The 10,967-nt window shown below is 44.1% G+C and overlaps 1 protein-coding gene and 1 long non-coding RNA gene across 2 annotated transcripts; one reads left to right on the forward strand and one right to left on the reverse strand.

The window, feature by feature from the left end:
* The first annotated feature begins 969 nt into the window (after positions 1–969).
* Positions 970–1,706, forward strand: LOC123130201 (uncharacterized). Its single transcript, XR_006463751.1, has 2 exons — positions 970–1,171; positions 1,455–1,706. It is a non-coding gene; the product is annotated as an uncharacterized lncRNA (long non-coding RNA).
* A 10-nt stretch (positions 1,707–1,716) lies between these two features.
* On the reverse strand, positions 1,717–9,861 carry LOC123130200 (disease resistance protein Pik-2-like). Its single transcript, XM_044550154.1, has 4 exons — positions 8,776–9,861; positions 8,308–8,603; positions 7,890–8,046; positions 1,717–4,121 (listed from the first exon to the last, which is right to left on the reverse strand). Exons 1-4 carry the CDS (start codon positions 9,841–9,843, stop codon positions 2,013–2,015), a joined length of 3,630 nt encoding a protein of 1,209 aa, XP_044406089.1. The 5' UTR covers positions 9,844–9,861; the 3' UTR covers positions 1,717–2,012.
* Positions 9,862–10,967: the final 1,106 nt, after the last annotated feature.

Below are 10,967 nucleotides of genomic sequence, written 5' to 3' on the forward strand. Positions count from 1 at the left end.
TATCTAGGCGATTTGAAAATTAGACAATTACGAGCAAGTTCGCCCAGGCTTCACAAATTTTTTGGCTCCGCCACTGCCTTTGTCGCAAGTTAAGAGTTTTCCTTTTTTTTTGTCAATTCATTTCCTTAAAATGTTTTATCTTTTATACTGTGCGTCCAAATCCCGAACCGTTTTCATCATTAAATTTTTTGAGTTCGAAACTATATCACATGTTAATAGGTTTCGAATTTTTTTTAATAAAAAACCAGAAACCAAGAAAAAACAAAAAAGGTAAACCAAAAAAGGTAGCAAACCAAAAAGGAAAACGAAAGAAAAAGTCAAAGCCCAAAAATGTAGTTGCGTTTTTCACTTTTTTGTAAAGCAGAAGCTTTGCTTTTCCCCTTTTTTAGAGAAGCACATGTGCTTTTCTCGGAAGCACAACTATGATTGACGCAGAATTACATGTTGTGCTTTTTTCCTTTTTGAAAGCGCAGGCTATGCTTCGTGTGGAAGGAAAGATGTGCTTCTCACCGGAGCAAGGCTATGCTATCACAGTTGTGCATTTTTTTTTCTTATTTTGGAACGCGCATTGTTCTTCTAGCAAAAGCACATGTTATGCTTCCACGGGAGAAATCGCCGCTTGCCGGAAAAACTCCGAATAAAACCCAATTATTTTATCAAAACCTAGAAAAAACCATCAAAAACCGACATGCCTAAAAACAAATAAAATTAAAAAACACGTGCAGAAATAAAAAATATAAATCCCAAAGAAATGCCCCAAACACGACATGTGGCGGCGGCTAGTGGCACCACTAGGCACGCTTCAGGCAAAAGAAAAAAAAAAGACCTTTGCGTTATTTTTCTTGAGTGAAAAAAAAGAAGGAGCCCTGGGTACCCGAAACACACGTAGGTAACTTGTGGGCTTCTTAGTGGGCCGGATATCAGAACAAGAGCGGGAATCGTCGCCTCGAGCTTCGGCGATGGACGCGACGCAGAGCGAACCTTGCCGTCAAAAAAAGAAAAAAAAAACCTTGTCCGCTCTTCCTCCCAACGCTGTTCTCCTCTCCCGGCGGCGGCGGCGGCGGCCCCTACGTGGAACTGAAGCGCGCGAAGGCGGGGCGCCGATGGGTCGCCGGTCGGGCACGCGGGTGCGCGACCAGATTCCGGTCCCTCCCTCGACGTCAAGCGATGGGTACGCCGCGTTCAGAAATTCCTCGACCCCATCTATCTACCTTGATTTGAGCTAGATGCCATTTCGATGTTGGAGGTTTGCAGCGAACCCACGCGTGCAGCCCGGCCGAGTTTGAGTATCCGCCCTTTGTTGGGTCGCATTACATCTTTTCTTCAAGATGTGCTTCTGCAACTGCTTCTAGATTTATGCATCTCTTAGTTGGCGCTGGCAGGGAAATGCGTGCCTGTACTTGCATGACAGCATCCACATTTGGTCACTGATAGTTATTTGTTGGCTGTTACAGGTGTGTACTTCAGTTCACTTCGACTGAAGCTACGGATTCAAGAAATCATCTGGTCTTGATAGTGCCCTGGACAAGTCCAGAGTCCATTTGATTGTGGCAAGCGTCATCTCGTGGCTGGCTTGGCTTCGTGGGGAACAGACAGAGTTGCCGGATAAGCTGAAAGGCTCGACAACAAGTCCAGAGCTTATTAGTACAACTGAAGTCCAATCAGGTAAGGAAGCATATATGCATGATGCTTGTATGAAAATCCGAGGTGAAAAGCACTTGGATATTTATTAGCTATTCCCATAAAGCAGGAAGCATGCAATGTCATCAGTATGCTTACAAAAGAAAACATAAATAGTGCCCATCCAATTCACCCAGATAAATCTGTGAGCAGCAACCAACACCAGGGCTATGCCACATTATATCCGAAAGTGCTGAACAGAGCAGGCTAGTTATTTTTGACACATACATAAACAAGCTAAACTGTTGAGGTGTTACAGACTGGGGGATGAGAGAAAATTCCTAATAATAAGAGGGAGAACAGTACGCGCAGGGGAAAGACATCAGCTTGAATCAATCCCATTGACTCTTGACCTTCAGAATGGGTTGGTTTGTCTTCGCAGCAAACTGGGCTCGCAATACATCCATAAAACGTTTAGTGGCATGGCTGAGTACGACTTCCTTGAGGCTTGGCAAGGATGGTAGCCCAGAAAACATCGAAGCTTCTTCCCTAGGGTAATACGAATTAAAATCCACATGCAGCAGCTCAATCTTACTGGTCGCTGCCGCGTCTTCAAACTTGACCAATTGCATGCCCCATGGGACATCCAGCGACAACACCTTGAGGCTTGGAAATGCATTCTCTTTGAAGCTGAAACACAGCTCTTGACCCTTGAATGACCACCTGAGCAGACGTAATATTGCTAGGTTTGGTAGCTTGCCAAGGACTTGCAGCGTGGTACCAACCTCCTCCCCAGATAAGCAGCTGCTCCGTAGCTCCATCTTCACGAGATTTGTGAGCTTTTCGACCCATGCCGGCAGATTGACCAAGTTGCCGTACAACTTGAGGCTTTGAAGGTTATTTGGAGGCTCAGACAGGCCATCCAAGAAGTCAGATAGACCAGGCTCCCCCTCTGACCGCACAAACAAGGATTCCAGGGATTTGAGATTTGCAATGGCCGAACAGAAGCTTTTGCGATTTTTCTTATTCAGACCAGTCACTCTTAACTTACGCAACTCGGTAAGATCTTGAAGCTCTTTAAGAATGGCATTTTCCCCATCGATATTGACAACACCCACTGTGTGCAGAGACTTGAGGTTCCTGGTTCCTCTTGGGAATTTGACACCGGATGGATCTATCCCCATAAAGTAAGCAGGCACCCCGGCACAACCATCTCTTGCAAGCACCCATAAGAAACGCCCAGGGAGAAACATCAAGTAGCAGAGGCAAACTGGTAACCAAAATGGTGAAAAAAGTAATAAGCTAACTGAGATTAATAGTAAACTAAACAGACAGTTGTAGCAGAACAAGCAGACTCTGATGCAGGGACTGCTGTGACTTCTGCGGTAAACGATGCTGCGATGTATACGAACGGGTCCCAGCCAGATGAACTCGAGGCTGTCAGTGATGGGCTCAGGCAGGCTTTCATCCAAGAAGTCGCGCGCCCGCTCTATGTGTTCCATGCAAACCCATTTTCCTGTTTCCTTGTCATCATTCCGTGTTACAAAGCCCACAAGGAGGTAACGTAACTGGTCAAGCTTGATAATTGTTCTTGGCAGATTTATTATGCGTACATCTCTTACATCCAGTGTCTGAAGATGCCTCAGATTACCCAGTGAATCTGGCAGGCGCAATTTTCCGTCACATCCTCGTAGAGAAAGGTAGATTAGGTGAACAAGCTTCCCAATCTGATGGAGGTGTTGATCTGTCAGACCCTTTGTGTCTTCCAAGTCCAGTATTCGGAGTAATCTCATCTTATCAGAAATGAAAAATGCCTCCAATCTTCCAAATACTGTTAATGATCTTAAGTGAGACAAGTCCAGTGCACTCTCAAATGCATCTTTATCTCTTTTCCACCTGCTGCTTACAGCAAGGTGACGGATTTTGCCTTGGGTGTTTAAATCACATCCTTCATCCAGTGTAAAAACAAGACTTTCCTCTGTTGCCTTTGAGATTGCAATGTCACGGATGAGATCATGGACGTCCAAGAAACCTTTCCTCCCACTTGCAATCCCATCTCCTTGTAATGGTCGGACCATACTCCTATTGATAAGCTCGGTGATGTAGCTATTCCCGGTTTCAACTGCAGTCTTGTCTCGTATTCGCCTCGAATACCCCTCTGCAATCCAGCGCCTCACCAAACGAGACCATCTGATGCGGTGATCTTCAGGAAAAATGGATAAATACAAGAAGCAAACCTTGAGATAATAAGGTAAACCTTCGTAACTTGAAGCAAGGACTGTCTGTATCATCTCAAGCTCTTTATTCATCTCTAGCTCTGCGTTGATGTGTTTGTTCAAATTCCTCCACTCTATAGCAGTTTTAGGTTTGGTTGCCAGGAAGCTACCTATGGTAGATATAGCAAGAGGGAGGCCGTCACACTTCTTCAATATAAGATTTGCTTGCTCAGCCAGGCCCGGAATATGAGCATAACTTTCCCTCTCTTCGATATCCTTGAATACCTGTTATTCATATGATTTAGAAAACCAGGTCAGGCGATATAGCATTTCGAATGCAATTTATTCTTACTTTGGCCTGCTTATATACAATTCATTATGTAATTGTCATCCATCGCCATGTTAAGTTGTAAACACTAATGAAGTACTCACTACATACAAATACAATTCCTTTTTAAGAGAAGAAATGCTATTTCTTTACAAGCATTTGTTGGCATTTATAGTTTCAAGTATACAATTTTCGCGTGTAGTGTTCTTCACTATCCAACACGGGAAGATGGTTATGTGGCCTAGTTGTCGGAGGAATGTTCGTTTCTACACAGCAGGTTTGGACTTAGGGTTGACACTGTGTGTGATACTTAATATCTGTGTGAGTCCAATGGGTAAGTATGTGTTTGCTGAGATTCAAATTGACCGGCGTCTTGCCGGATGGCACGGGCTCCTCCTCTCTTTAGCGGGTCGAGCCATCCTCGTCCGTGCGGCTCTTCGGGCTCTCCCGATCTACGCCATGAGTACGCTTCTTCTTCCAGCAGGAACTCTACAGGAGATTGACAAACGATGCCGGGCATTCTTCTGGTCTGGGCAAGACACTACAACCGGCGGGCAATGCAAAGTTGCCTGGGATCTCGTCTGTACCCCCTTCTCAAAAGGTGGACTAGGCTTCTCATCCCTCAAGCACTTGAACCTATGCCTCCTTTTGAAACACCTCTCCAAGCTACATGACTCTGGACTCCCCACCGCTTCTAGCTACATTGTTAACAAGTATGGTTGGTCCCCACACCATGACTTGGAACCCTACAACCCCTCGGCTACTCCGGTTTGGCGTGATATCCTCAAAGGCTTGGAATTCTTCCGAGAAATAACCTTTGTAACTGTAGGCAATGAAACTACCACCTCCTTCTGGCATGACCTTTGGGTCCCCAACACCCACACCTCTCTAGCTGCTACCTTCCCCGCTCTCTTCTCACACTCAACCAGACAGGCCGCCTCTGCCGCTCGGGTGCTTGCTGCCCCGGAACTAAACCTAGACCTAGCTCCTCGTTTATCCCATGTAGCGGAAAATGAACTGGTTGCTATACGTGATCTTTTAGCCTCAGTTAACTTGGATACGCAGGTTCCAGACACAAGGATATGCAGGGGATCGGGCAAAAGCCTATCCACCAAACTCGCCTACTCGGCGGTCTGGCAAGACACCCCACCTGACACGATGGCTGCGGCAATATGGAGGAACTATGCTCCTAATAAATGCAGAATCTTCCTATGGCTCACCCGCAAGGACCGCGTCTACACCAACGAGAGATGGCTCCGCAGATCAATCGCAACCATTGATGCTTGCCCTTTTTGCGGTGGCTGTGAAAGCATCGCCCACCTTCTCCTTAGCTGCACTCTTCTCCGACCTCTCTGGGAAGAGCTGGACAGCCTTTGCGTTGGGCCCCCGAACGACCTGGAGGGCGTGTGGGGAGACACTAGGACTAATAAGGTGCGCTCGACGGTGATAGTTGCCATTCTCTGGAACACCTGGAAACGTCGCAATGCAAAAGTCTTCCGCAATGAAACGCTGGGCATCCACCACATTCCCATCGCCGCGGCGGATGACCTTGCTCTCTGGTCTCACCGATGTGGCAATACTCAACGTCAGTCGCTTCTCCGGGACTGGAGTACTATGTTGTCCCACTTGGCTGCGAGAATTTAGACCCTTGTAATATTTTTTAGTTAGTTCTTCTTTATTTCTTCCTCTCTTTGCCTTCCTTTCCCTCCCCTCCTGTAACTCTCTTCTGTAACAACTTTGGTTTGGCAATATAAGTTCAGGCCGGTGTAAGCCCGCCGTTGACGCGTAAAAAAAAAGAAGTCCATTTTAAACTGCAAATTATGATGCCAAGTCTGATTTGAATCCTGAACTACGAAACCACACATATTAAAACAGAAATTTGTAAAATCATTTAACTTTAACCCTAGCCCAATTTTAGACAGTGCTTTGTATTTCAACGGTTTCCAAAAAATGTGAAAATTTATAGATAGAAGGAATGCTACATTTTAGTTCAAATTAAAACCGAACTTTATAAAACCATTAACTGTCACAATTTAGTTCCAATTTTCATTGTTCCTCATCAGTAACATGTCCCTCCCCTCCTCCCCCCACTGGCTTAATGTTGGGATGGTTTATAACTTTTTGCGGAGGACTAGATCCAGCACTGCACACCATATTTAGCTATTGTTATTTCCTAATCGCAAGTCTTATGTATAGGACCAACTAAAAGTATTCGACATGGACTTAAAATTTTGTAGGCTTACAAGGGCCCATTTATAGGACAAGGCCATAAGGGTCTTTATGAAATCTTATCTTAACAACATCATGGCATGCACAATTATCTCTTGACCTACCTAGCTAGGCTCTATAACAATTGCGGTTTCTTATTCCGAGGCTCTCAAAAATATATGTAAAAAATAGTGGAGAATACCAGAAAGTAAGAACCAGGATAAAAATCATCACGCAATTTTTCCATACGAAGACACAAAAAATAAATGAATTTCTCTGTCGTTTTTGCACATGACATGACTAATGACAATTTTAGGTATGTTATCATTCCTTCACCAATCCTTATTTTTTTCCCCGGGGGAAATCCTTATATGTTTTGAAAGGCCCAAAATGCAAAACTACTTTTCCAAACCGGTATAGGGTTCACTTTGAATTGTTTGCAGAAGTCCAGAGTTTGATTTGGGCGATCTCATATCTTAAGGTTTTAAGTCGGGCCAAGCATAATAGTTTTGGGTTTAAAATGTGATTTCCTTCTTTATCGGGTTACTCTAGTGTGCTTCATAACTCATACATCTCCTTTTTTTTAATAACAATTGGAGCTATTTATGACAGTCGAATACTTTCAAGTGCAAATAAGTTAAGAGGCAACACTTTTGCTAGATCTATACAATAATATTACTTTTACAAGTTCGAAAAAGCGTGACTCCAATTATACTAAAAGCAAAAATTTGGAAACATCCAAGTACAGTAATGGTCAGAGTTTGAAAATGTCCACTATATGGAGCCCACAAAGACCAACACTGAATGGGGAGTAAATAATATTGTGTCCATGGGACAATATAAAACTATAAAGCTACATATACATTTGCATGAAATTTTTGGCATAGCCATAAAGAAAAATATAATCTCGTTGTTCTAACTGTAGGGTGTGTTTTGATTCGCTAAGAGAAGAGAAGCTTTTGAACAACAAATATTGCGTTAATATGTGTTTTATGTGATATAAAATAAATCGTAGATAAGTATCTGATCTCACGACATAAGGTTTTTGTTGCATAGTAGTTGGTTAAAGTGTACTCTGAATGAATTCTATTTCTTACATTTTGAACGTGCGAGGTACATTCTAGTTTGCATTGATGAAACATGGCAAACTAGAATGTATATGTAGCCTCAGTGAAGCAAAAACTGAACTTGTTTTGTATTTACTTGTTATACCAAAAACATGTATAGTTTCATGTAATTTACTCTGTAATGCCATATATGATAACATAGGTGAATATGTACAGAACTGCATTTCTCAATAAAATATGTTTAGAAGGTGTCTATATTGAAGCCATCTTGCAAAAAAATAAAAATTCAAAAACTGTTCCCGCAAAAAAAAACTGCTTTTACGAAATAAGGATGGATTGTCCACCCATCAGTACAATATTTGTACAAATGTTATGACAAGAAAATATGTACCATCTTAAAAAATTAGCTTAATATAATGCTTCTACTATTTCACATGTAAAATAGAGTACCTTCTTTTCAAATAGGCGGAGAGCATCCTGTTTAGTTAGAAGCTCGAGATTGTATATTTTGCGTTCTTTCTCCGAACAACACATTGCAACATTCAGTTCCCGCGTTGTGACAATGATCCGGTTAGTGGTATTGTCCTTCGATGATGGCAAGAGCTTCCTTATCAATTGCCATTCCATGGTCGATGATAGATCATCAAAAACAATCAGGCATTTGTTTTCCAATAAAATCTTTGCCAAAATGTCAACTGGTTTTTGCTCTTTCTTTGGTTGTGTCTCATCTCCATTGTTACCTTGTTGTGTTTCAGTGACGTGCTTTTCTTTGTCTCCATGAAAATCCACACATAATTGCTGTAACAAATCATTGTAAAATTCTTGATGGTTTAGACGCGGCACCGTTAACCAAGCGCGCCTCTGAAACCTTCCACTGAGTTCTTGTTGGTAGAGACTTGTGACAAGAGTGGTTTTCCCAAGACCACCCATTCCACAAATGCTGATCACCTCGCCATCTTGATCGATGAAATCAATAACTTTAGCTTTTGCTGCCACCCGGTCGATAAGCCGATCTTCCTCCAAAGCGGCTGCCACTACACTGGCACCAGTGGGCTTCTGATCTGCATGCTGCTGTTTCTCACGAGCGGCTTCTTCAGCGTTAGTGATCTCACCATTTGAGCTGGACTCGGCCTTGCCGTCCTCTTTGATTCGAGCCGCCTCTGCCTGAACATAAGTTAAGCCACGTTAGTTAATTTAGGCGAACTACTCTACCTGCTAGATACCTAAATCAAAACAATGATGCACTGATTCGTATATAATTCATATATGGGGCGACAAAGATTACATTCGATTATCTAAATCAAGACGAAGAGGAGATATGTATACTTGTGGTTACCTTGTGGTAGAAGACATATAAGTCCTTATCGAATGACCATATTTGTTTTATCTCTGATATTGTGCAAGGCTGCTCAGTGCATAGCCTTGCAACTTCAAATTGCTGCGTGGACACAACAATCCGGCCCCCATTCAATCTCGGGAAGTATGTTTTGATCCAGTCCCACTCTTCTATGGTAGACACATCAGCAATAACAACCAAGTACCTCTTCTCAGTCACATACCGATTAAACTCATCGACCAAACTATGATCTGGTGCTGCCATCTTCTTCAGAACTGTCAGCCCAGTGGCTGTTCCTCCTCCTTGCATGCTTGCTTTACCAGATTCTTCACATGAATCTTGGTAGAACTGCCTCACCAAGCTGACAAAGAGGTCATTTGGATTGAAGGGATGCATCAGCCTTACCCAGGCTCGGCACTGAAACTTATCTTTCACTTGTTTACTGTCATAGGCAGCTCTGATGATAGATGTGACCCCAACATCGGTGCTTGCTCCCCACACCGCGGTTGCTGACCCAAGGTCATCTCTGGCGATCAGCTCAGCAAGATCCACCTTTTCCTCTTCCAGGTGAAGTGCAGCTCGTATCTTTGCTTCGGCAACGTGAAGTATCACCTCACTGCTGATGGTGGCAGTGGTAGACAATGGCTGCCCAGATGATTCCTTTATGAGGTGGTACCGGACATTCCTCTGGCTGATGTCCTCCACCTTGGATCTGAGCTCCTTCATTTCCTTGGCCACGAAACGCCGGTCAAGCAGCCTTCGAGGGATACGCCACCACGACTGCTGGTGATCTAACCTGATGGCAAAGTCCATGAGGCAGTCCTCGACGTCGTATGCCACGTCACGGACTTGCTTCACCCAGATCTTGACCACCATGCTTCTGCCATCTCGCCCCTCCTCGTGTGCACACATCAGGAAGCCCTGCATCATCTCGAGCTCACCCGTGATGAAGGCCTGATCACGGCGTACTCCCAGCTGCAGGGCCACCTCCTCGGCCAGGGCGGATTGGGCGTAGCTAAGCGCTCCACTCAGCACGGACTTGCCGACGCTCAGCACCGTCGCCTCCATTTTCGCTTAGCTTGTGTCTGCTGTTTGGTGGGGGTTTGTTTGTGTCGATCGGTAGTGATGGCGTGCATGCTATAATTAAGGCTATGGATGCATGTACAAGCACAAGACACCAAAGGAGAGATTAGAAAAGAGGAGCTCAGCTCGAAGTGCGAGCTAAGCACATGAATCTTGGTTTTGCTCTGCTCTAAGCATCTAGAGAGATGGGGAGAGAACTAGTTTATCCAGCAGATTTCATAAATTTTCATTGATAGCGCAGTGCTGCAGAAAAAATTAGTTGGGTCCGGTCTCCAATGGCGCTAAGCACAAGACAGCAAAGGAGAGATTAAGAAAGAGGAGCTCGAAGTGCGAGCTCAGCACGTTCGCAAGTGGATCTTTTGAGAGAGAGAGAGAGAGAGAGAGAGAGGTGTTAGGGTTTAGGGTTTAGTTGGATCCGTTCTCCAACGGTGCTAAGCACAAGACAGCAAAGGAGAGATTAAGAAAGAGGAGCTTGAAGTGCGAGCTCAGCACGTTCGCAAGTGGACCTTAAATGTTAATTTTCATTGACAGCAGTGCTACTTAGTTTATGGTAAATGTTAGTTTGAATCAAGTATTTGTAGATCGCAAAGTGAGCGGTACAACCACATATTTTGTGACGCTTTGCACTAGATTTTGCGTCAATTTTACGAATTACATGCTTCCAGTGTCAAATTCCAGCTGGTATTGATCCATGCAGTGGCGGATCCAGGAATTGAACTTAGCTGGGGCGGAACATTTGAGATACAAATTATTTGATTGACAAACGCAAGTCCGCTGAGCCAAAACTCATAAAATTCAAATATGAAGCTAGATGCACTCAAAAATTAACATAACCAATGATTAAGAACAGTTTGAGATTCTTGACAACTAGGCGATGTTCCACCAAAAATCACAAAATCTAACATGAATGTCATAGAGAACTACTAACATGAGAGCACCTTCGGGAATCCTACCTTGTGGCCGCCTCCTCCCAAAAAATTAGGGATCTCTGCCTCCCGCCGGCGCTGTCGCCGTTCCGCCTTGTTTCCAATGGTCTTAGGGCCATGAGGGTGTCATGGATCCCGCCTTTACCCGTGAGAGGGTTCCGTTTTTAGATGTGTCTTCGAGAT

The sequence above is a fragment of the Triticum aestivum genome, chromosome 6A (genome assembly GCF_018294505.1).
Source record: "Triticum aestivum cultivar Chinese Spring chromosome 6A, IWGSC CS RefSeq v2.1, whole genome shotgun sequence".
In the NCBI taxonomy this organism is placed as follows: domain Eukaryota; kingdom Viridiplantae; phylum Streptophyta; class Magnoliopsida; order Poales; family Poaceae; genus Triticum; species Triticum aestivum.

Bases quoted from the DNA above. Each gene is read 5' to 3' on its own strand.
- LOC123130200 (XM_044550154.1), bottom strand. From the start codon at position 9,843: ATGGAGGCGACGGTGCTGAGCGTCGGCAAGTCCGTGCTGAGTGGAGCG. The intron at 8,604-8,775 runs GTAACCACAAGT...ACTTATGTTCAG, and splicing joins TATATGTCTTCTACCACAAG to GCAGAGGCGGCTCGAATCAA. The intron at 8,047-8,307 runs GTTTCAGAGGCG...GCAATTGATAAG, and splicing joins CAACAAGAACTCAGTGGAAG to GAAGCTCTTGCCATCATCGA.